At 48.0% G+C, this 26693-nt stretch overlaps 2 protein-coding genes across 11 annotated transcripts in view; one reads left to right on the forward strand and one right to left on the reverse strand.

The window, feature by feature from the left end:
* The window catches only part of CAMK2G (calcium/calmodulin dependent protein kinase II gamma), a 566994-nt gene that overhangs the window by 468573 nt on the left and 71728 nt on the right, over window positions 1-26693 (reverse strand). The window lies entirely within an intron of this gene.
* The window catches only part of VCL (vinculin), a 105532-nt gene continuing 105249 nt past the window's right edge, over window positions 26411-26693 (forward strand). The window contains 1 exon segment of the mRNA XM_063128843.1: window positions 26411-26677. Within this exon segment, the coding sequence (XP_062984913.1) occupies window positions 26510-26677 (168 nt within the window). The 5' untranslated portion in view covers window positions 26411-26509.

Consider the following 26693-nt stretch of genomic DNA (forward strand, 5'->3'; position numbering starts at 1 on the left):
GCAAAGATAATAGACAAAGGTTCTGAGAGTTCTTCCGCTAGCTCCTTCATTACTCTAGGATGCAGTTCATCGGGCCCTGGAGACTTGAACTCATTCAAGGAACTTAGGTGTTCTTTGACCATTTGTTTATCAATCTCAAGCTGTAATCCTGCCCCCTCAACTTCTGCTTCACTTTTTCCAGGGGGGGGTCATAGACCCACTTTTGGGAGAAGACTGAGGCAAAGTAGGAATTGAGCACTTCAGCCTTTTCTTTGTCATCTGTTGTCAATTTGCCATCCTCATTAAGCAGTTGAACCACCATTTCTTTCCTCTGTCTTTTACTACTCACGTATCTGAAGAAAGCCTTTTTATTGCTTTTAGCATCCCTCACTAATCTCAGCTCATTCTCGGCTTTAGCTTTCCTGACGCCATTTCGGCACTTCTGCGCCACTTGTCTGTACTCTTCTTTTGTAGCCTGGCCTTCCTTCCACTTCCTATATGTATCCCTTTTTGTTTTCAGGCCGTCTCTAAGCTTTTTGTGGAGCCACATTGGTTTCTTCTGTTGTCTTCTATCTTTTCTCCTTGTTGGAATTGTTTGTAACTGTGCCTTTAAAATTTCCTTTTTTAAATACTCCCACCCATCCTGCACTCCTTTTCTCATTAGGCTCATTTGCCATGGGACCTTACTTATCATAGTTCTGAGTTTATTAAATTCAGCTTTCCTAAAATCCAGAGTACGTGTATGGCTACACTCAACTTTTGCCTCCTTCATAATCAAGAAATCAAGTATGACGTGGTCACTTTCCCCCAGAGTTCCCGTAACTGCCACTTTATCCACTAAGTCATCCCTATTGGTCAATATCAAGTCAAGGATTGCTGATCCTCTAGTTCCTTCCTCCACTTTCTGTAGGAGAAAGTTATCACCCATACATGTCAGGAATTTCTTGGAAGGGCCGCTTTTGGCAGTATTTGTCTCCCAACAGATATCAGGGTAATTGAAGTCCCCCATCACTACTACATCACACTTCCTTGAAACACTGGCAATTTGTTTCTCAAAAGTTTCGTCCTCATCTTCTCCTTGATTGGGTGGTCGGTAGTAGACTCCGATTATCATATTCTTTTTATTCCTAGCCCCATTTATTTTAATCCAGACGCTCTCGACGGGGCTCCCAGTCTCATCCGCCTGTATTTCTGTGCAGGGATAGGTATTTTTAACATATAGTGCAACTCCACCTCCCTTTCTATTTCTTCTGTTCTTTTTGAACAAGTTATATCCTTCAATTGCTATATTCCAGTCATGGGAGTCCTCCCACCACGTTTCAGTTATACCTATCAAGTCGTATTTGCCTTCATGTAATAAGAGTTCAAGTTCATTCTGTTTGTTTCCCATGCTCTGGCCATTGGTATATAGACATCGAAAACCATGTGTTTTATAGTCTGGCTTTGTTCCTACCTTGTTGCGGACACTATTTTGGGGCACTATTGGAGCTGTTCTCTGTACTGTGGTGCATTGGCCTTCATCCATTTTTGCCTTGAAGTTTACGTCTCCCGCCCCTGTAAGATTCAGTTTAAAGCCCTCCTGATCAAGTTCTTCATGCTGTGGCCGAACACATTCTTTCCAGCCCTTGTGAGGTACAACCCATCCCTTGCCAGCAGTCCATGTTCCAAGTAGCGTAGTCCGTGGTCCCAGAATCCAACATTCCCACGTCGGAACCACCTTCGTAGCCAGTCGTTCATCCGGAGTATTTTTCTTTCCCTTTCTAATCCTCTTTCAAGAACCGGGAGGATCGTTGAGAAAACTACCTGGGCCCCAAAGTTCTTCAGTTTCCTTCCCGGAGCTACAAAGTCTGAAATGATTTCTTCGTAGCTCTGCTTGGCGACATCATTTGTTCCCACATGGATGAGAAGAAAGGGGTATGTGTCCGTGGGCTTTATGAGCTTCGGTAACCCTTCAGTCACATCTCTAACCTGTGCTCCAGGGAGACAGCACACCTGGCGAGTCCATGGGTCTTCACGACATACTTGGGTTTCAATCCCACGCAGCAGGGAGTCTCCCACAACGACTACTCTTCTCTTCTTCTTGGTTGACCTACCTTCTGCCTCTTGGTCACTGTTGCATGGTGTCTCCTGTACTTCTTCCTCTGCAAACTGTCCTTCAGTCTCATCTTCCAGTAGCTGAAAGCGGTTGCTTAACTCTAATGGTTCCACCGGTGCAGAAGGCCTTCTAATTCTTCTGCTCCTAACTGACACTCTTTTCCAGGGAGTTTCCTCTTCATTGGTTTTCCTCCCCTCAGCATACTCCACTTCTGCTTCAGCTGGCTGTTGCTCTTCAATCTCGTGTGCTTCTTGTTGCTGTTGCAGTTCCACCGTTCGGTCTAAGAACTCCTCATCTTCTCTTATTCCTTGGAGGGTGGACACTCGCCGCTCAAGTCCTTTCACTTTTTCTTCCAAAAGTGCCACCAGCTTGCACTTGTTGCAGGTATATGCCATGTTGAGGTCAGACAGAAACACGAACATTGCACACCCTTTGCAGGTCACCACCTCTAGGGACTCCTTTCCATCCATATTGTCGATTTCTGCTTTGTTTTTTCCTTTCTGATTATAGTGGAATTGCCTTTGCTTTGTCCTGTCCTCTCTGAAGGTACACAACTATATGAGTATGTCTTAAGGGAAAATAAGATTTTTTTTGGTTGGGTTTGTGTGTGTGTTTGTTTTTGGGTTTGTTTGTTTTTCTCTTGTTTCCCCCCCCCCCTCTTTTTTTTTCCTTGGAGGCCTCCCCCTTGACCTCCCCTGCCGAACTCCCCCTGTCAAACTCCTGTTTGCTCTTCCTGTTAGCTCACTCTCTGTTCACTCACTCTCTGGGAACTGGCTTACTTTTCTAGCTTCTACTTCAGCTAGGCCAGCTGTTCTTCCCTGCTTCTGCTCAGCTCCAAGTCAGGAATGCTTGCCTCCTATTTGAGATGAGCAACATGAGCCCTGAAACTTTCATTTCTAAGCTTAGAAATATGAGTGTCTGTGGGTGACACCACTAATCAGGAGTGCCTGAATGATCTAATCACACGACCTAGAGATTCACCAGAATTATCCACTCACATTAGAGAATGAACGGACTCCTGCCCAGATCAGTGAATCAGTCAACCAGCCTCCACAGCGGATGGGTAGTTTTGGCTCACAAGTGTCCTTAATGTTACTGTACTCCAGTGGAGGCTGGTGGCGCCAATGTCAGTGGGCGGTGAATCTAAAGGATCCACCAGCCTCCACCACGTACGTGTGTGTGTGTATACACACCCACACACACCCATAGCACCGATCCCGTCTGGTCTCAGAAGTTAAGCGGGGTCAGATCTGGTTAGTACTTGGATGAGACTGCCTGGGAATACTGGGTGCTGTAGGCTCCCTACACTTCCTGAAATGAGCAGGGGGTTGGACTCGATGGTCTTGTAGGCCCCTTTAAACTCTACTATTCTATGATTCTATGACTTCTGACTGAAACCCACAGCAGATTCACCGCCCCACTGACATAGGAGCCTCCAGCCTCCACTGCTCTACCCAAGCAGTTCTGTCATGGCACACAGTTTAGAAATTCTTGCTTCCTTTATTCTAGGGTCAGTTGCCATCAGGTCCTAATGCCTTAATAGCTATAATTATGATTACATAAATTTTATTTATTTATTTATTTATTTATTTATTTTATTACATTTTTATACTGCCCATCACTGTAGCATGAATCTAATTATATAAATTATAATTATAATAACTATAACTGTAACCACCAATTTCTAGAGCAAAATTTTGTATGCTAGGGAAGCTTAAGGCCTGACACAATAAAGGGCTGTCCTAGTAAGACTGGATTTCATTTTTCAAGTTGGGGTAAAAGGTCAACATAGCAGCAGCAGTAGCAGCAGTCGCCACTGTCTCCAGTCTCATACTGGTCTTAGGCAACAGGATATTCCCCTCCCAGCCCTTCAGGTGCTGACTCCCCGCCCCCCCCCCCCGCCCCCACTGAAAGCAACATGCCCACCCTGCCGTACCTGTGCCCTCAGCAATCAAACAACCATGCAGAGCAGCCACCAGGGGCCAGAAGGGGGGGGTGCTTCTGATGCTCCAGAATAAAACCATGCTTCATCTTGCAGACGGGGAAGGGAACTCAGAGGAGAAGAGGGCCCAAAGGTGAGAGAGAGAGCGAGACGGAGGGAGGGAGGGAGGTAAAAATGGAGCAAAGAAAGAGAGAAGCAAAAGGAAGGACACGTTCCAGGCTCTGCAGCTTATCCTGACAGTCAGGAAGCGACCGTTGTGGAGGGAACAGCAGTACGAGATTCCCAGGCTTCCTACTCTTCAGGAGCTTAGAAAAGGCCACCGCCACCGCTGGAAGGTGGTCCCCCAAAACTCTGAGCCCCACAGAGTTCCCAGGCCACTTTCCCTTGGGCTCATCCCTTTCTGGGGCATCAGTGTTGGTTCCAGGTTTCTGAGGGGGCCCTCCCGCCTTCTCATTGCCATTGTCGCAACCTGCTAGTGCACCTCTTCTTTGTCATCATCGCTATCACATGCTTGCTTGACCCTCAGAGTGCCAGGGAGCACGTGGGCAGCGGCACCTGCTGCTGCCCCTTCTCACAAAAGAGACTGACCTAGTGCAAGGGTGCTTCCCTAAGATGTCCCCTCTCATATGTTTGCTACAAACCATTACTCTCTAAACAAAAGTCTGCCTTGCGTTTCACTGGCAGTTTTCATCCTAATCAGACCTGGAACAAGTCGTTGTGGGGTGTGAGCCGAGACCTTGCGAGGCATCCCACAAGGCCAGCGTCAAGAATATGCATTGTGGGACAACTGCCAAGGCTCCACGCCCTCGCAGAGGCCCCATGGGGCGGCCCCACCGCTGCACCATTGCAACTTGCTTTGTTAGCTGCCTCTTGCTCTGGACCCAAACTAGGGCTGTGCAACTTTTGCCTTCGGAATTCCAAAGCACTGACGGACAGTTTACGGAGAATCTGCCATTTCATGCACAGTCCTAGCATCCAACAAAGAAAGGTCCTACAGCTCCCAGCATGCTTTGATAGTGAGAGACAGAATTAATGGGGTCTGAGAGCAATGGGGGCTTGTGGCCTCACTGCTGCCGCCACCACCGGTCAGTCGCCCATTTGCCCACTCACGGACCTGGGGCAAGTCTCTGGCTCACCACAGGGTCCGTGAGTGCCCCACAGCTGCCCGATTCCCCTGAGAGCCGCCCACTTCTCTCGGCTGCTTGTCAATGCCGGGCCCCTGAAAGGGTGCAGAAAGGATCATGCGCACAATGGCCACAAGCAAAACAGCCAGTTCCGCAAGATCAGAGGTGTTGTAGGGCCTTTTCTTGATGGGCTTTTGCATGAAATGCCAGATTCTCTGTAAAATGGCCACTGATGCTTTGGAATTCCAAAGCTGGCGCTTGCACAGCCCTGGCCCAAGCAATGGTGGTGGCCTTGTGGGACGCCTCACAAGGTCTCGGCTCACACCCCACGATGACTTGTTCCAGGTCTGATTAGGATGAAGACTGCCAGTCAAGCGCAAGACAGACTTTTGTTTAGAGAGTAATGGTTTGTAGCAAACATAGAATCATAGAATCATAGAATAGAAGAGTTGGAAGAGACCTACAAGGCCATCGAGTCCAACCCCCTGCTCAATGCAGGAATCCACCCCAAAGCATCCCCCACAAATGCTTGTCCAGCTGCCTCTTGAATGCCTCTAGTGTGGGAGAGCCCACAACCTCCCTAGGTAACTGATTGCATTGTCGTACTGCTCTAACAGTCAGGAAGTTTTTCCTGATGTCCAGCCGGAATCTGGCTTCCTTTAACTTGAGCCCGTTATTCCGTGTCCTGCACTCTGGGAGGATCGAGAAGAGATCCTGGCCCTCCTCTGTGTGACAACCTTTCAAGTATTTGAAGAGTGCTATCATGTCTCCCCTCAATCTTCTCTTCTCCAGGCTAAACATGCCCAGTTCTTTCAGTCTCTCTTCACAGGGCTTTGTTTCCAGACCCCTGATCATCCTGGTTGCCCTCCTCTGAACACGCTCCAGCTTGTCTGCATCCTTCTTGAATTGTGGAGCCCAGAACTGGACGCAATACTCTAGATGAGGCCTAACCAGGGCCGAATAGAGAGGAAGCAGTACCTCACGCGATTTGGAAGCTATACTTCTATTAATGCAGCCCAAAATAGCATTTGCCTTTCTTGCAGCCATATCGCACTGTTGGCTCATATTCAGCTTGTGATCTACAACAATTCCAAAATCATAGAATCATAGGCCGTTGCTATACAAGGGTTTAACCCAGGCTGAAACCCGGGCTCACCCCTGTGCGTGCAGATGACGCAAGTAACTGGGAGAAGCCGTGCACTGGGCACAGTGCACCTATGGAGCACTGTGCCCATCGGGCTGGGGGCGAGGGGGGAAAGATGGGGGCCGGGGGGGGCGAGAGGACGGGGGGCAAGCGGGGGGGTGAGCGGGAAAGCGGACTGGCGAGCGGGGGGGGCATCAGACATTGGGGGAAATCTGGGGCAGGGGGAGCGGGGAACCCTTTATGTTTTTATTAAAAAAGCCTTACCTTCTCGTTGGTGCGCTCCTGCGCACATGGCCCTTTAATTTCTTCTAAAATGGCCTACGCGACAGGGCTTTCCCTTACCCCGTCGCGTGTTACGTCTAGCTAGGGTGGATGGCCTGCACTAGCTGCAGCGCGGCTTCACCCCTACTCCCCACCGGATTGCCTGGTAGGTCTAGCAAGGCCCATAGAATCATAGAATAGCAGAGTTGGAAGGGTCCTACAAGGCCATTGAGTCCAACCCCTTGCTCAATGCAGGAATCCACCCCAAAGTATCCCTGACAGATGGTTGTCCAGCTGCCTCTTGAAAGCCTCTAGTGTGGGAGAGCCCACAACCTCCCTTGATAACTGGTTCCATTGTTGTACTGCTCTAACAGTCAGGAAGTTTTCCTTCTCGTTTGTAGTATTGCTGAGCCAAGTATCCCCCATCTTGTAACTGTGTGTTTGGTTTCTATTTCCTAGATGTAGAACTTGGCATTTATCCGTATTAAATTTCATTCTGTTGTTTTCAGCCCAGCACTCCAGCCTATCAAGATCACTTTGAAAACTATTTCTGTCTCCCAGGGTATTAGCTATCCCACCCAATTTTGTGTCATCTGCAAATTTGATAAGTGTTCCCTGCACCTCCTCATCCAAATCATTAATAAAAATGTTGAAGAGCACTGGGCCCAGGACTGAGCCCTGCGGTACCCCACTTGTTGCCTCTCCCCAGTTTGAGAAGGTTCCATTGATAAGCACTCTTTGAGTCTGATTCTGTAGCCAACTGTGAATCCACCTAATAGTTGTTCCATCTAGTCCACTTTTAGCTAGTTTGTTAATCAGAGTATTATGGGGCACTTTGTCGAAAGCTTTGCTGAATTCAAGATACATGATGTATCTGGGCATGTTTAGACTGGAGAAGATAAGATTGAGGGGAGACATGATAGCACTCTTCAAATACTTAAAAGGTTGTCCCACAGAGGAGGGCCAGGATCTCTTCTGGATCCCCCCAGAGTGCAGGTCACGGAATAACGGGCTCAAGTTAAAGGAAGCCAGATTTGAGCTGGACATCAAGAAAAACTTCCTGACTGTTAGAGCAGTACGACAATGGAATCAGTTACCTAGGGAGGTTGTGGGCTCTCCCACACTAGAGGCATTCAAGAGGCAGCTGGACAACCATCTGTCAGGGATGCTCTAGGGTGGATTCCTGCATTGAGCAGGGGGTTGGACTCGATGGCCTTGTAGGCCCCTTCCAACTCTGCTATTCTATGATTCTATGTCCACAGCATTCCCACATTCCACAAGGGAGGTTACCCAAACAAAAGATGAGATCAAATTAGTCTGACAGGATTTGTTTCTGACAAATCCATGTTGGCTTCTAGTAATCACTGCATTGATTTCAAGGTGCATACGGATTGACTTCTTTATAATCTGCTCCAGAATTTTCCCAGGGATGGATATCAGACTGACTGGTCTGTAGTTCTCAGGTTCCTCCTTTTTGCCCTTTTTGAAGATAGGGACAACGTTAGCTCTCCTCCAGTCTTCCAGCACTTCACCCGTCTTCCATGATTTTGCAAAGATAATAGACAAAGGTTCTGAGAGGGGACATCTTAGGGAAGCACCCTTGCACTAGGTCAGTCTCTTTTGTGTTCATGTGAGCAAGAGCAAAGACGCTGATGCACTCAGGTGAACCTGTCATTTATATTACTGGCATCAGTATCTCCTTTGTACAACCTTGTAAGTAAAACCCTTTTAACTGCTCTCTGTTTGCAAACTCCAGCTACTGCATGCTTCCTCCAGTTCCCCAATGCTTTGCACAGTTTAGCTCATGTTTATAGAATGCTATGAAGATTAAGGGCTTTGCATAATGCAAGTGCTAAGCATTGTTATCTCAAGGGTTGCTTTGAAAGTGGAATTTTCCTAGTCATTTTCTAGTGCTCTGAAAGGCACATTGGCCACATTTCTTGTCCCACGCTGCACAGAATGCAGACGAGACTGAGATGTTGTGGTTTTTCTGCCCAGATGAAGGATGTTCAACCTGTTCTGTATAGGGTTGCCATCCCCTTGAAGGAGCAGATTCCTATCTGATGGGATTATTTGGTATTGCTGCCTCCTGTTAAGAAGACAGTTAGCAGAGAAAAACAAACAAACGGCAGAACAGAATTAGCATTTACCCGTCCCATATGCATACAGGAGGCAAACAAGAACACACAAGAGAGAGACCACACCTTTTGTTTAATGCAGGGGGGGAAGTTTTACTCATCTATTTTACTCATTTGCACATACAAATGCAGGCGTAGCGTAGGGTTTCAAGAGAGGTTGTTCAGTCCATTTTGTGTTTTTTTACACAGGCAGAGGAAAGAGGAAGAGAGCAGACCATGTGCTCCCAGCAATGGTGGAGGTTCAGAGAGAGAAAGCATGAATGGGAGGAATCACACCATGGGCTATAGAGATTCTAAGATAGTTATGCCCATGCTTTAACTAACTAAATGCTACACTGCCCCTTCTTGTAACTTGCAGGTGAGGTTGCAATATTCCCAACAGTACAGTATCTTTGGGATTCTGCTAAAGTCATCGTCACATGAGACTCAGGTGGCCTCACGGAACATCTTCTGTCAGCTTCAGCTGGTGGCCCAGCTACACTCGGCATGAGGCTGCCTTTGAAGATGGTTGGGAAGCTGCAACCTTTGCAAAATGTGGTGACCAGATTGATAATGAAGACCAGAAGTTCTGAGCATATAACACAGATTTTGGCCCACTTGCACTGAATGGCTGTACATTTTGGAGCCCAGTTCAAGGTGCTGGGCTTGAGCTATAAAGCATTACATGGCTCAGGAGGGCTTCTCCTGGTACGGAGACACTATAATCAACATTCAAGGCACCCCTCTGAGTGCCTCTTCCGAGAGAGGTTCAGAGGATGGCGACAAGGAGAGGGCCTTCTCAATGGTGGCTCCCCCCGCCCCCCGCCCCCCGCCTCCAGGACCATCTGCTGTCAACATTGGCATCAGGTGAAGACTTTCCTCTACTCCCAGGCATATCTGAAGAGATATGTCATAGCCCTTTTTGTCTTCTAAAAATACCTATCTCCTCTGCCCGAAATGGTGCTCATAGCTCAGTAGTAGAGTACCTGCTTTCCACAGACAAGGTTGTCTGTAATAGATGCTCTGGCATCTCCAATTAAGAACTGGAAAGACTATGCCAATTGGCATAGACAATACTAGCGTAGGTGGACCCCGTGCTACCTGGTATAACTGCCTCCTTCAAGACAAACGGCTTGATCTCATCTGGCATGAGGTTTTCCTTACCCATAGTGTATAAGGTCTTCCACTGCTCCCTTAGCAGAAGTGTAAGCTGGCTGTACATGGATAGGTAATACTGGAGCGATTGGACTGCTAATAGAGGGTGTGTAAGAAGGGTTTGCTTGACTATTAAAGTGTTTCTCTCCACCCCCATTGCATTATTTTAATTAGTGATGTGATCAAAAATAATTTTCTCATTTGCAGTATAAAGCATAGCAACTAATAATGCTCACCTCTATCTCGAAGCATTCATACAACCTCCAGAGTTCTTCCCTGGTTCAGATTGTAATCTGAACCAAAGAAAAATTCCCCCTTCCCTCCCATCCCTCTCCACATACCTTCGTCCTAGCCCCTGGATCAGGCTGGCTACAGTGACAACACGTAGGCACTAGGCAGGTCCTTCCTTCCCTCCCTGGCACGAGGGTCACTGCTGTGGCAGGGAGCTTTTTAGCACAGCAGGGATCAAGCTCCCAAGCAGCTGCATTTCAGCATCCAAGGGGACCAGAGGCAAGGAGCCCAGTCCAGGGCCAATCCAGGTCAAGTGCCTGGGAAAGGGGCAGCTGCAGCCCAAAATATTCCCCCACTCACAATCGGCTATTATAGCCTGCAAGGGTGTGCTCTAGAGCAATTGAGAACAAGGGTGTACTCTATAGGGGTGTGCTCCGCTCTGTTACGGATCCCTGGATCCGAAGCGGAGTGGGTCGATCAGGACCTCAGAAGCCCAGTTCCGGAGCAGATCAGGGGAGGTCCGGATCGGCTCGAAGCGGTTTGGAACGGTCCGAAGCGATTTGGACTGCTCTGAAGCTCCAGACATAGGTAGGTGGGGGAGGGGAGCTTACATGGCTCCCCCGTCCACTGCCATTGCGGTCCATGCAGCAACAGCAGCAGAGCCAGGTAGGTGGGGAAGGGGGGCTTACCTGGCTATTGGGCGGTATAAAAATGTAATCAATCAATCAATCAATCAATCCCCTTTACCACCCAGCTTCCATGCAGTTCCAGTGGAATATGTCCCAGATTCCTTAATTAAATCTGGCTTTACTACATGTGTGTGTGTTTTGGCGGTGGGGGGGGGTTGATGTTGCCGCGTCACGGTAGGTGGGCTACTCCTTTTCTTTTGTTGAATTTCCTGCCGCATCCATTCACAACAAGGAAAATCAGGGTGTGAAGCAAGCTGCTAATCACCGAGAAAGAGGTGTTGACTGAACATGTCTACTCAGATGTAAGGAGCAGAAAGCAGCGGTGGGAAGTCATTCATCCAACCTTGAATGAATGTGGCTCAGGTGCCGTTTGGCCCGTGGAACCAGTATTTTTAAAATGTATACATTAGTTTACTGGCTACCATCTACTGCCAGAGAAACAAACCCACCTTGATTAACATTCAGAATTAAATGGATAAAGAATCTCCGTGTGGCTCGCCACACAATCTCTGAATGAGAAAGCTGATAAAAAAGTAGGCACATGGGAACAGAAAGCAGCAGCACTCAGTTACTGGGACTGCAAGGGGGGAACTGGAAATAGGGGAGAGGGCCTCACTCTCAGCTGACTTTGGGTCTGAGTCTCCCCACCCTTGACCTACCTCTGAAACATTTGGGAAAACCTACAGGTGTAATAATAAGAATCCATATTGCCATCGTTCAGTTCTTAATGTATGTGCTACTGAGGCATCTACTTGGGAGTAACCATCATTTTGTGGTAGAAAAGGATAACATATTTTTAAAGTAAAATTAATAAAATGAGCCTCCATAACCATATATACCTGCTTGGCTGGCCCCTGACTGTAAAATGTATTTTAAAATAAGAAAAGCGTAGGCTGCATCAAGAACTGTCTTGCCCACGCTGTCTCAGATGGTGACTCCAGGCGCCTATCGCCTGCTACTCTCTGGGCAATCATTTGGGGCAAGGGGCTGGGCTTCCGGGCTCAGGGCTGTGCCCTGAAATCCAGCCTGAGTAGAGAAGCGATTGTACTGATCAGAGGGAAGGGAGGCTTTTAGAGAACACGCTGGCTACAAAGTGTGTGTTTTTAACCGCAGAGTCGCTGTGTCATGCTGCATAAGACAAGCAAAAGCAGACTTGTTTGGTGTTGTTAGGAAAGACAAGAGGTGTCTTCAGCCTCCAAAATTATCAAGAACAAGGGTTTATATTTGGCCTCATATTGATTTAGTTTCTTTCCCACCACAGCACCTGTGGTCCTTCAGACATTCCTCTAATCCATACTCATGCTGGTATCTTTGTTTCATGCTACGATGTTCCAAGATAAACCACTTAAGGTGCAAGACAGTTATAATTTTGTTTGTATTTCAGAGCAGTTTGCACTCAACGGGAGGTGAGGAAAAGGCTTGCACCGAGCTTGTGGCTGCTTTCTGGGATTCCTGTCGGCTGAAGCAGAGACACCCACCCAAAGGTCATGCTTGAAAGTAGGGACACCTTTGCTTACTTAGAGCAGCCCTTTTCTCACCCTCGGAACCACTGCCCCAATGCGGAGCGTTCCCTCCCTCCCATTTCACGTTGCTTTTCTCCGGCTGCCATGTGCTGTGTTAATAGACTCGGCAATAGCTTCTCTTAGGTTGACTTCTAAAGTAGTTGTCTCAGGGCGAAATTGGGCAAGATCTACACTACTGCTTATAACAGTTTATAATGGTTATGACAACTGTTCAGGCCCAGGACACATTATTATTATTTATTTATTTATTTATTTATTTATTTATTTATTTATATAGCACCATCAGTGTACATGGTGCTGTACAGAGTAAAACAGTAAATAGCAAGACCCTGCCGCATAGGCTTACAATCTAGTTACATTACATATAACGTTTTCATACCGTCTTTAAAGTGTTATATCCTGCTTGGTGTAGATTGGGCCCTGATGCGACATTGGTCACACATTAGTTCTAGCACACTTTATTTAAAATAATAATTTAAAAATTAAAAGAAAGAAAGATATAGCTGGCCTGGGGTGTAGGGGCAAGCTGGATAAGAGCTGTGTCATGGGGGAGAGGACTTTAACCCTTTGACCCACCTGCCACAGTCCCAGTTGTAATCCTCGGGTACTTCTGCTATTTATTTATTTATTTATTTATTTACAAAATTTGTATACTGCTCCATATCTGAAACAGATTCTGGAGCAATTAACATAATAATTAAAACAGTAAAAGATATAAAAATTAAAACACCATTAAAATTATACTTAGGCCCTAGCTAGACCTAAGGTTTATTCCAGGATCGTCCAGGGGTCAAACCTGTTCATCTAGGTGACACACAGGGGATCCAGTGCTCAGGCAGGGACGAACCCTGGATGATCCCAGGATAAACCTTAGGTCTAGCTGTAGCCTAAGTGGCTGTCAGTCGTGGAATGCTTCCTGGAATAAAGCTGTCGCCAGAAGCAACACAGTGTTGGTGCCTGCCTGACCTCCAAGGCAGGAAGTTCCACAGAAAGGGAGCCACCACAATGAAGGCTCTTCTCCTGGTGAACCATAGGTTTATGACGCACCACCAAAAGCATGCCCTCTGATGATCTCATTGTCCAGGCAGTTTGGTAGGGAAGAAGGCACTCTCTCAGATATCCTGGTACTAAAACATTAAACTTGGCCCAGTAGCAAATAGGCAGCCTGTGCAGTTCCTTCAGCAAAGGAGTTGCATGCTGAAAAGGGGTAGCTCCCGACAACAGCTGAGCTGATGTATTCTGCACTAGCTCCAGCTTCAGGCACAACCTTAAGGGTAGCCCCACATAGAGCTTATCACACCAGCGTTATACTGTGCAATCACTGCGAATTGCGTGCAAAGGACTCCGAAGTTTTTCAGTTTATAATCTGCTTTTATTGTGAAGTACTCTAAAATTTTCCAGTTTATATAATCTGCTTTGACTGTGAAGTACTCCCATGCATCCTGCTTTAATTGTGCTATAAAGGGAAAAGAATCGAGCTATTTTGCTAGTAGTTTTCGAGCAAATCATTTATTGTTTTCCGAGCGGCCACTGGGGCGCAGGAGCAGGATTTGATATGTTTAAAGAAAAATTAAACAGATGCTTACATCTGCATAAACGTTAAAGATAAAGACATCAAAATTGGCACAGTAATTGATATTAAAGAGAGCTTTAAGCATACCAAATTGGGTCATCCATTGATTTCTTATGGGTTTTTTTACATTTCCCCCCTTAAACCCTTTGCAAAGGATCTTAGGAGCACTGCCACCTGGGGTGTGATTTAGCAACAACAACAACAACAAAGCCAGCTTAGTGCTGTAGGGGATAATTCAAGGGAAACAGGTATGTGGGATGAAGCTCATAGAGTGCATTGCAGTAATCTAGTCTTGAGGTTACTAACAACTATACCACTCTGGCCAAACTATCCCTGTCCAGAAGAGGCTGTTGTTGGTGAACCCACTAAAGATGGCAAAAGGCACTCCGAGCTGCCATGGATACTTGGGCCTTGAGCGACAATGGTGGATCTAAGAGTACCCCCAAACTATGATTGTGATCTTTCAGAGGGAGGGCAACCCCATCCAGAACAGGCAGTGTGCCTATCTCCTGGACCGCTATTCACAACAGGAGGGAATCTCCCGCTTGCCCAACAGAAACTTTCTTACCATTGTGAACAGTAAGTGCAGGGGGTGGGGGGTCTATGTAGGAGTATGTTGGGGTAAAGGACCCTTCCCTTCATACCATGGTCCTGATCCGGCTCATCTGTGCTGGCTGTTTATTGATTTATTTTAAACTTGAATGCCATAACTGTTTCCAGAGAATGTTTAATTATATAATACAAGCACACAACAGATCTGTCATTTCTGCTCAACAATGCCAATACTTTGTTGTTAAATTTTTTATCACTCTGCCAAGTGATGGCTGGCCCTTTAAGTTGCAAGAGAGACTGTCTCCTTCCAGATTAAAAGACCATACAGAGTGGGGAATCCTTAGGCAAGTGGATTCCAATTCCGTCCCCCACCCCACCCCATCCCACCCCAGAAAATCAGAGAGGGGGTAAATGAGATGCATGTCCAAACGCACATTTGAGTACAGAAGGACTTTCTGCAGTACCTTGCTTTCAATGGGATGCAAACTCAGGTGCAGAACCCAGTGGGCATTCGGCTGAAAGCTGTGAAATGGGCATTTGGGTGCTTGCCAGAGTGCAGGTGCTAACTGCACTGCATTGTTTTCAGGGGAAACCTCATTTGGATACACACCTGAGTGTCCATTCCATCGAAGACGATGCAGTGCAAACTAATTCACTAAAGTTACTTCAGGTTCCCAAAGGCACGATTAAAAGAGTTTGACGATACAAATAAGAGGACAGACAAATTACCACCCACAATGGGATGGGCATTTTGGAGGTTTACCCCTACATAAACCATTCACAGGTCTACCCTTGTATATTTTTATACACTCAGTAACAGCACAAGCTGCTGGATGCCATATAAAGTAGCTGTTTATGCTGCCCAAGAGCATCTGTTTTCCATCAGCTGAACCTATCTGTTTCGAGTTCTGTATGAGGAAGACCAGTATTTGTACTTGAAATGCAAAGCAGGAAGGGAGAGGGGGTTGCTCACAGTCTCAGCTCAGTTTTTCAGTTCCAAAAGGCTTGGATGAGATGTTCATACTAAGATTTGCCTGTATCCCAAGTTAATACCAACAGGCTCCTACTGATTCACTGTACTATCCTGACGGACATGCTGTGCACTTAGAGCATTATCACATTGTGTGTGTGTGGGGGGGGGGGGATCGTGTTTGTTTACCATTGCTTCTCCACCTGTGCTTCTGTCCGTCATTACTTCCTTTTTTTGAAGGGGAAAGTAAACAACATGCACATGGCCCATTCAGTGAGCCATTTTGATCACGCTGCTTCTCCTGCACACAGCAGGAGATAGCAGCAACTTCCATCTTTAAAAATCAGTCAGACTTACTGGGGTGGTTTTTTGTAGCATAAAGAAGGCTAGAAGGGGCAGGAGGCGTGCGGGAGGCAGACAACATTGTGAGAGGGACCCGCAAAAATCCATGCAATAAAACACTCATCTGATGGAGCTCCAAAAGTGAGGGACCAGTTAGAATTCTAGGCAGAGAAACGTTAGCAATGTGTTCAAGTTCCCATGTACATGACGTGAGGCTGGGCTGTCTTCTGCAGAGGGTTCCCTTTCTGTGCAAGTGTCCTTTCGCTCTGCTTCTTCACCAAAGTTCCCCCTTTTGAGAGTGTGCATGACACGAGGCCAAACAGACATAGCCCTATGACAGAGATGTTGAACCCCTTTAGGATGGGGGCTGGATTATCCCCGTGACACCTCCACACGCCTGGTATCAGGGAATGGGGCCACATCCCCGGATGTGTTCCATCCCCACAACCACGTCCTCTGCTGGCACTACCATTGCTTCCCCTGTCTCCCATCACCTAGTTCTTATCCAGCTCAAGCACAGCTGGTCAGGGCTGACACTGATCTCAGGTAAGCATCCTCTTAAGGTCATGTCATTCACACCCTGCCTTGCAGCCCTTATGGGGAGGCAGTCCCATAGTTAGAGAACATTTTTAATCTTCATCTAAGAAATAGGAGTTCATACTTGTAAGCCCCTTTGTGAAGAAATATACCACAGGCTTCATGACAGATTTGGAAGAGTAATTAAAACATGCTTCAAAGAGGATCCTCCATTACTATTCTGGAGCATGTTATGCGATTATCTACCACAGGCCTCATCTACTCCAAGGAGGATACTGCACTATGAAAGCGGTATATAAAAGGCAGGAGCCACACCAAGCAGGATGTAGCAGTACGAAAGTGGTACATAGTATGTGTCAATGGGCTCCAATAGCTGTCAATACACTTCAATACCAGCTATTACATGCCAGCCCCAAGGACATGGTAGAACCATCTGAGGCCCGCCATAATGAATTTGCTAGGCACTTCCAGAATAAAATCTTTGGCATCCACCAGGACTTAGACTCCAGTGTTATAGCAGGTGAATCTAGTGAGGTGTCCTGAGTACAGTCTTGTCCTGTAATCTTGGATGAGTTTCAGTTGGTACAGCCCGAGGATGTGGACAAGGTGCTTGGACAGGTCTGCGCAACCACCTCTGTACTGGATCCTTGCCCCTCTTGGCTAATAAAAGCTAGCAGGGATGGAACAGCCAGCTGGGCCAAGGAAGTGATTAATGCCTCTCTACAAGAGGGAGTGGTCCCAGGCCGTCTGAAAGAGGCAGTACTGAGACCACTCCTGAAGAAACCTTCCTTGGACCCGGAAAATCTTAGTAACTACAGGCCGGTGGCAAGTGTTCCATTCCTGGGCAAGGTCCTTGAGCGGGTGGCTGCGGGCCAGCCCCAGACACTCTTGGATGAGTCTGATTATCTGGATCCATTTCAGTCAGGTTTCAGGCCTGGTTTTGGCACAGAAACAGCCTTGGTCACCCTGTATGATGACCTATGTCGGGAGAAAGACAGGGGGAGTGTGAGTCTGTTGATTCTCCTTGATCTCTCAGTGGCTTTCAATACCATCAACCATGGTATCCTTCTGGAACGTCTGGCTGAGTTGGGAGTGGGAGGCACTGCATTGCAGTGGTTCTGCTCCTACTTGGCTGGTTGGCCCCAGAAGGTGGTGCTTGGGGAATATTGCTTGGCCCCGTGGATTCTCCAGTATGGGGTTCTGCAGGGGTCAGTCTTGTCCCCCATGCTGTTTAACATGTACATGAAACCATTGGGTGTGGTCATCCGGAGTTTTCGAGTGAGTTGTCATCAGTACGCTGATGACACGCAGCTCTACTTCTCCTTTTCATCTTCATCAGGTGAGGCTGTGGATGTGTTGAACCGGTGCCTGGCTGCAACAATGGACTGGATGAGGGCTAATAAACTGAAACTCAATCCAGACAAGACTGAGATGCTGCTGGTGGGTGGTTCCTCTGACCGGATAGGGTGGGGTTCAACCTGTTCTGGATGGGGTTGCACTCCCCTTGAAGGAGCAGGTCCGTAGCTTGGGGGTTCTCCTAGAACCATCTCTGTCACTTGAGGCTCAGGTGGCCTCGGTGGCACGGTGTGCTTTCTACCAATTCCGGCTGGTGGCCCAGCTATGCCCCTATCTGGACAAGGATAACCTAACTTCAATTGTCCATGCTCTGGTAACCTCCAAAATAGATTACTGCAATGCCCTCTACATGGGGCAGCCTTTGAAGATGGTTGGGAAACTTCAGCTTGTGCAAAATGCAGCGGCCAGATTGAACATATAACACCGATTCTGGCCTGCTTGCATTGGCTGCCTATACATTTCCGAGCCCAATTCAAGGTGCTGGTTTTAATCTATAAAGCCCTACATGGCTTGGGACCACAATACCTGATGGAACGCCTCTCCCGACATGAACCTACCCATACACTGCGCTCAACATCTAAGGTCCTCCTCCGAGTGTCTACTCCGAGGGAAGCTCGGAGGATGGCAATAAGGGAGAGGGCCTTTTCGGTGGTGGCTGCCCGACTCATCTCCCCAATGAGGCTCGCCTGGCGCCAACGCTGTTATCTTTCAGGCGCCAGGCCAAGACTTTTCTCTTCTCCCAGGCATTTAACAGCATTTAACAATGCTAAGTTTGTTTTTAATGGACCCCAGAACTGTTGTTTTTAAATGGATACTGTTGTTTTTACACTGTTGTTTTTTATGTTTTTGATGGTTTTAGATTTCGTATACTTTTAATGTTTACTGTTTTTAACTTTTGTAAACCACCCAGAGAGCTTTGGCTATGGGGCGGTATAGAAATGTAATAAATAAATAAATAAATATAAATTAATTAATATAATTAATTAATATAAAGCACCTGCTGTTCCCCAACCCCCTTCCCTTTCCAGTGAGCCACTGGCAACTGCTGCAGTCAGTGTGGCTGTAGCTACTACTGGAGGGCCAGGAACCACCTTGGAAGCCTTGTTGAGTGTTCAGCTCCTGCCCATGGCTGCCTGTGCAGAGAATTTTTCCTCCCTAGGTGGGTTTTGCATCCTTGTCTTAGGAGAGTCACGGGTGCTCTCTGCATTTGTCCTATTCAGGGAGCTAAGCTGACATTGTGTTGTGTGGGCTCTCTTTCCTCATATTGTGGTCAATCCAATATCAATCAAGTTACTTAGACAACTAATTACAGATTATAGCCAAAAAGGTGCTGGACTGGGAGTCTGGAGATCTGGGTTCTAGTCCCCACTCGGCAATGGAAACCCACTGGGTGACTTGGGCCAGTCACAGGCCTTAGCTAGACCTAAGGATTATCCCAGGCAAATGGAGGGGTCGTCTCTGCCTGCTCCCGGTATCCCCTGTGTGTCATTTGGATGTACAGGGATGATCCAGGGACGATCCTGGGATACAGGCCTGGTCTAGCCATGGCCACAGACTCTTACCTCACAGGGTGGTGGTTGTGAGGATAAAATGGAGAGGAAGATTATGTACGCCGCCTTGGGTTCCTTGGAAGAAAAAAGGCAGAATGACTCCCATGACTGGAATGACATGACATGGAATGACTCCCATGACTGGAATATAGCAATTGAAGGATATAACTTGTACAAAAAGAACAGAAAAAATAGAAAGGGAGGTGGAGTTGCAGTATATGTTAAAAATACCTAACCCTGCACAGAAATACAGGCGGATCAGACTCGGAGCCCCATCGAGAGCATCTGGATTTAAATAAATGGGGCAAGGAATAAAAAGAACATGATAACTGGAGTCTATTACCGACCACCCAATCAAGGAGAGGACGAGGACGAAACTTTTGAGAAACAAATTGCCAGTGTTTCAAGGAAGTGTGATGTAGTAGTGATGGGGGACTTCAATTAGCCTGATATCCGTTGGAAGACAAATACTGCCAAAAGCGGCCCTTCCAAGAAATTCCTGACATGTATGGGTGATAACTTTCTCCTACAGAAAGTGGAGGAAGGAACTAGAGGATCAGCAATCCTTGACTTGATATTGACCAATAGGGATGACTTAGTGGATAAAGTGGCAGTTACAGGAACACTGGGGGAAAGTGACCACGTCATACTTGAATTCTTGATTATGAAGGAGACAAAAGTTGAGTGTAGCCATACACATACTCTGGATTTTAGGAAAGCTGATTTTAATAAACTCAGAACTATGATAAGTAAGGTCCAATGGCAAGTGAGCCTAATGAGAAAAGGAGTGCAGGATGGGTGGGAGTATTTAAAAAAGGAAATTTTAAGGGCACAGTTACAAACAATTCCAACAAGGAGAAAAGATTGAAGACAACAGAGGAAACCAATGTGGCTCCACAAAAAGCTTAGAGATGACCTGAAAGCAAAAAGGGATACATATAGGAAGTGGAAGGAAGGCCAGGCTACAAAAGAAGAGTACAGACAGGTGGCACAGAAGTGTTGAAATCAGAAGTCAGGAAGGCTAAAGCTGTGAATGAGCTGAGATTAGCGAGGGATGCTAAAAGCAATAAAAATAACCTCTGCAGAGGCTACCAGTGAGGGAGGAAGCAGCAGCCAGGCACCTCTCCACCGTGCCTGGGTCCAGCTCCAGCTGAGAGCCCCCTCCCTCTTGCTACCAACTGTCTCTGCAGAGGCCACCTTGAGGGAGGAAGCAGCAGCCAGGCACCTCTCCACCGTGCCTGGGTCCAGCTCCAGCTGAGAGCCCCCTCCCTCCTGCTACCAACTGTCGCTGCAGAGGCCACCAGTGAGGGAGGAAGCAGCAGCCAGGCACCTCTCCACCGTGCCTGGGTCCAGCTCCAGCTGAGAGCCCCCTCCCTCTTGCTACCAACTGTCTCTGCAGAGGCCACCTTGAGGGAGGAAGCAGCAGCCAGGCACCTCTCCACCGTGCCTGGGTCCAGCTCCAGCTGAGAGCCCCCTCCCTCCTGCTACCAACTGTCTCTGCAGAGGCCACCAGTGAGGGAGGAAGCAGCAGCCAGGCACCTCTCCACCGTGCCTGGGTCCAGCTCCAGCTGAGAGCCCCCTCCCTCCTGCTACCAACTGTCTCCGCAGAGGCCACCAGTGAGGGAGGAAGCAGCAGCCAGGCACCTCTCCACCGTGCCTGGGTCCAGCTCCAGCTGAGAGCCCCCTCCCTCCTGCTACCAACTGTCTCTGCAGAGGCCACCAGTGAGGGAGGAAGCAGCAGCCAGGCACCTCTCCACCGTGCCTGGGTCCAGCTCCAGCTGAGAGCCCCCTCCCTCCTGCTACCAACTGTCTCTGCAGAGGCCACCAGTGAGGGAGGAAGCAGCAGCCAGGCACCTCTCCACCGTGCCTGGGTCCAGCTCCAGCTGAGAGCCCCCTCCCTCCTGCTACCAACTGTTGCTGCAGAGGCCGCCAGTGAGGGGGGAGGCGGCCGGGCACCTCTCCACCGTGCCTGGGTCCAGCTCCAGCTGAGAGCCCCCTCCCTCCTGCTACCAACTGTTGCTGCAGAGGCCACCAGTGAGGGAGGAAGCAGCAGCCAGGCGCCTCTCCACCGTGCCTGGGTCCAGCTCCAGCTGAGAGCCCCCTCCCTCCTGCTACCAACTGTCTCTGCAGAGGCCACCAGTGAGGGAGGAAGCAGCAGCCAGGCACCTCTCCACCGTGCCTGGGTCCAGCTCCAGCTGAGAGCCCCCTCCCTCCTGCTGTCACCTGTAACTGCTGAACTTTCCAACTAAGATTGTAGTGCCTGAATTTGCTTTCCTTCCCCCCCCCTCCTCCCCCCTGCCAATCCCCTTTCCTTTTGTGTCATGTCTTTTAGATTGTAAGCCTGTGGGCAGGGACTGTCAAGAAATATTTTTGTAAGCTGCCATAAGAGCCTTTTTTGGCTGAATGGTGGCATAAAAATCCTTAAATAAATAAATAAAATAAAAATAAATAAAAAGGCTTTCTTCAGATACATGAGTAGTAAAAGACAGAGGAAAGAAATGGTGGTTCAACTGCTTAATGAGGATGGCAAATTGATAACAGATGACAAAGAAAAGGCTGAAGTGCTCAATTCCTACTTTGCCTCAGTCTTTTCCCAAAAGCGGGTCTATGACCCCCCCTGGAAAAAGTGAAGCAGAAGTTGAGGGGGCAGGATTGCAGTTTGAGATTGATAAACAAATGGTCAAAGAACACCTGATTTATGTGAATGAGTTCAAATCTCCAGGGCCTGATGAACTGCATCCTAGAGTAATGACGCAGCTAGCAGAAGAACTCTCAGAACATTTGTCTATTATCTTTGCAAAATCATGGAAGATGGGTGAGGTGCCGGACGACTGGAGGAGGGCTAACGTTGTCCCTATCTTCAAAAAGGGCAAAAAGGAGGAACCTGGGAACTACAGACCTGTCAGTCTGACATCCATCCCTGGGAAAATTCTGGAGGGGATTATAAAGAAGTCAATCTGTAAACACCTTGAAATCAATGCAGTGATTACTAAAAGCCAACAGGGATTTGTCAGGAACAAATCCTGTCAGACTAATTTGATCTCATTTTTTGATAGGGTAACCTCCCTTGTGGACTGTGGGAATGCTGTGGAATCATATATCTTGACTTCGGCCCCATGATATTCTGATTAACAAACTAGCTAAAAGTGGTCTAGATGGAACAACTAGTTGGCTACAGAATACTTATCAATGGAACCTTCTCAAACTGGGGAGACGAAACAAGTGGGGTACCGCAGGGCTCAGTCCTGGGCCCAGTGCTCTTCAACATTTTTATTAATGATTTGGATGAGGAGGTGCAGGGAATGCTTATCAAATTTGCAGATGACACAAAATTGGGTGGGATAGCTAATACCCTGGAAGGAAGAAAGAAACTTCAAAGTGATCTTGATAGGCTGGAGTGCTGGGCTGAAAACAAAAGAATGAAATTTAATAGGGATAAATGCAAAGTTCTACATTTAGGAAATAGAAACCAAATGCACAGTTACAAGATGGGGAATACTTGGCTCAGCAATACTACAAACGAGAAGGATCTTGGAATTGTTGTAGATCACAAGCTGAATATGAGCCAACAGTGTTATAAGGCTGCAAGAAAGGCAAATGCTATTTTGGGCTGCATTAATAGAAGTATAGCTTCCAAATCACGTGAGGTACTGGTTCCTCTCTATTCGGCCCTGGTTAGACCTCATCTAGAGTATTGTGTCCAGTTCTGGGCTCCACAATTCAAGAAGGACGCAGACAAGCTGGAGCGTGTTCAGAGGAGGGCAACCAGGATGATCAGGGGTCTGGAAACAAAGCCCTATGAAGAGAGACTGAAAGGACTGGGCATGTTTAGCCTGGAGAAGAGAAGATTGAGGGGAGACATGATAGCAGTCTTCAAATACTTAAAAGGTTGTCACACAGAGGAGGGCCAGGATCTCTTCTCGATCCTCCCAGAGTGCAGGACACGGAATAACAGGCTCAAGTTAAAGGAAGCCAGATTCCGGCTGGACATCAGGAAAAACTTCCTGACTGTTAGAGCAGTACGACAATGGAATCAGTTACCTAGGGAGATTGTGGGCTCTCCCACACTAGAGGCATTTAAGAGGCAGCTGGACAACCATCTGTCAGGGATGCTTTAGGGTGGATTCCTGCATTGAGCAGGGGGTTGGACTCGATAGCCTTGTAGGCTCCTTCCAACTCTGCTGTTCGATGATGATGATAATAATAATAATAATAATAATAATAATAATAATAATAATAATGTGAAGTCTATAAACCAACAAATTAGCCTCATAGGCTTGCCTAAGTTGGAAAGCTTTCACAGCAAATCTGATGGTTTAAAATATGGCAGCTTAACCATGCTAGACAGCAGATATTTGGTTTCAATGTGTTGTGGTCATAAAACAGTGGCTATGAGAAACATAAGGGGATTTGAACCCCTGCCTGGTGGGTTGCCTGGCTCACTATGAACTCATCGCCTGCCTCTGTATGGGCAGCATGTGGGCACTGTCACCCGCACAGTCCTTGATTAAAGAGCACTGGCAGTATTTCCAGGGATGGTGGAGTGTCTGTCAAATTTACACTGTTTTTGTATTTTCTGATTGTGTGTTTTCCTGTCACCTCCTGGGATGAGCATGCATTGGATGTAGTGGCTATTCCACCAATGTAGCACCAGTGTATCTCTGCTCCCACCATAACATTGGTATAGGATTGCTGCCCCGCTTGTATTGACTGAAGACTGCTTCTAGGTTGAGAAGCTGTTGTAAACTGGAGAAGAGTTTCTTTCAAATTTATACGCCACACATGATGTGTGGGTGGGCTGTCTAATATAAATGTTATGGACTAATAATTTATGTGGATTATATGCAAGACTTCCCCCAGAATTATATGAAGACTTCCCCCTGACACTCATGTTTTTGAGTCATGTATGAATACTTTTAATGTAGGAGAACATTCCAGGCAACAAATATCTTTTACATTTGCATTGGGAATCAATTTAAACAACAGGCAAAATGCTCTCCCGCCTTTTGCAGTTAGTGCTAATGTGCTATGGCATTCTGCTGGTCTTGACACAAGTTCCTAATTTCTAAACAGAAATCCGGGATGGAATTGACTTACTCCTCAATTCATTTGAGTGTGGGCAAGCTGGTGAATGAAAGACACTCTGCATATGTGCAAGATAATTTCAATTATTGCCTTATACATTGCACAGTCCATTCTTGGTATTGAAAAGAGATAATGGAGCTGAACCTTTGTAAGCTCAGTTCCTGGCACAAAATAAGTTCTGCTTTCTGCAACTCCTTCATATAAATAGAAGGAGGCTCACCGGAACAGCCCGTGCCTCCTGCCTCATGTAAATACGACTGCAAGTAGTTTCTTCTAAGATATATAGCAAAGAGGGAAGTGGTTGTTCAGCTCCTCCTTTCCTTTTGTGGTTTATAGTAAATGGACAGGAAGATGGGTAACACTTAGCTAACAGATGCTGATGCTTTTCTCTCTTAAGTGTTAAGAAGAGTAGCTTTTGCCAAGTAAGAAGGGAGAGTCCTAGTCTGGCAAGCAGGAGCAGAAAAAAAAAAAGTTCAAAAAGTCATTCACCAATAATTGACTTGCAGGACTAAACACAGGGATAAGGGATAAGGGATGATGTCCACAAGGAAACTTCTCCTTAGAGAAATTGCACCCGGGTCCACTTTGACAACATATCTTGACTTTCCACAGAACCCAAAAAGGAAAGGGGCAGCCTCACAACTAATTTTCAAAGAGGAAACCAATTAAAGTATGTGGGACCACATTACTATATGAAGACTGTTGCTGTTCAGCTTCATCAAAAACATATTTTGCTTAGGAGTAATGACAAAAGTAGGCATGACAGCAACTATGGGTAGAGCACTTGCCCACATATCCATTTCACATGGGCACCCAGTGCCAGGGCATCTGAGGGAGACTTCCCCATCCTGCACCCTCCAGATGTTTTAGACTTCAGCTCCCATCAGCCCCAGCTAACATGGCCAATGAGCCAGAATTATGGGAGCTGTAGTCCCAAACTTCTGGAGGGCACCATACTAAGGAAGGCTGGGTTGAGGGCACAGGATGCAACTGCCCTGCTGAAGCTAAGCAGGCCTCTGTCTGGTCTGTGTCAGCATGGATGAGATTTTGGAAGAAAGGAAGGTTATGAATGTCCTAAATACATTTGTCAACCCAGTGTCAACTCATGTGTCAACCCTGTAAATAGCAAGAAGAGTCAGCACAGCAGTTGACATCCATGCTCTCCTCATTATTAGTAGCAAAGACACCTCTACCTGCCAGCTCATAGGATGCTTCCAGGCATAGGTTCCTGGTGCTACCAGCCAAGAGGCCTTGTGTAGCTATTCTTTTTCTCCCTGACAGATTTTCTGCAGCATGGAGTGGGGGTGGGGGTGGGGTTCGGTGGGGACTCAGAAGCAGCAGAAGGCTCCAAGTTGAAGACACAGTCAGCTGGACCCTGCAAGTTTCATCAATGAAACCGGTTCCATAGAAGCCATCTCCAGAAGCACCCATGCCGCAAATATGAAATGATTGCACAGGTGAGCACTTTACCTGCCTCATGTGTTTTGGCCTTTCCCCACTGTGCTTAATGGGGCTTACTCCCAGGTAGCCTGCACACAGAGCTAGAATCCCCCACGCTCTTGCTTGGGTCTAAGCCACATTAAAGGCAGGAGGGGGAATTATTTCTACCAAGTAGACATGTATGGGATCAGCCCATACGGATGGCCCGAGGGAGGGAGGGGCGCCCCCGCTTCGCCCCCCGCACTGGAATCCTCCCCCGCCCTCTCGTCCCAAACGCGCCGGCTTTCATAATCTCCTTATAAGGACTCCAGAATGTCTGACGTCACCCCCACTCTGGGAAAACCAGTGTCGGAGCAACCAAACTGCCTTCGGCAGGAGAGTGTGCGAAGGGAAAGGGCGAGGGGCGCTGGAATGCAGATGGACACGGGTGCTCCGCCAATGAGCGTGAGGGCCGGTGGCTGTCATTGGCGGCGGCGCAGCAGGGCGAGGCCGTCTCCGCCCGAGGGGGCAGGAGGGGTGCGGGAAGGGCCGCGTTAGGCTGCGCCAGCCGGGGGGCGGAGGCGGAGGCGGAGACGCCGCCTGGCCGCAGAGGGGCGGGCGCGTCAGCGGGCATCCAGGCAGCGCGGCCGGGGGCGAGGAGCAGTTCGGCGGGCTGCGCGTTCGAGTCCCGGCGCCGCCAGCCGGGTCGTGCGAGAGCCAGCGCTTTCCCTGGACCCTTCCCGGCCAGCCGCGAGCGCGACTGAAGCCCGCCCGCCTGAGCCGGCTTTCCCCCCTCGGAGAAGGGCAGACCCCGCTCCCTGTGCTCCTTGCGCCGCGGGACTGCGCGGCCGCGACCTCCGCCACCATGCCTGTCTTCCACACCCGCACGATCGAGAGTATCCTGGAGCCGGTGGCGCAGCAGATCTCCCACCTGGTCATCATGCACGAGGAGGGCGAGGTGGACGGCAAGGCCATCCCGGACCTCACCGCCCCCGTGGCCGCCGTGCAAGCCGCCGTCAGCAACCTGGTCCGGGTGAGTGGAGGCGGGC

The sequence above is a fragment of the Elgaria multicarinata genome, chromosome 6 (genome assembly GCF_023053635.1).
Source record: "Elgaria multicarinata webbii isolate HBS135686 ecotype San Diego chromosome 6, rElgMul1.1.pri, whole genome shotgun sequence".
Classification (NCBI taxonomy): domain Eukaryota; kingdom Metazoa; phylum Chordata; class Lepidosauria; order Squamata; family Anguidae; genus Elgaria; species Elgaria multicarinata.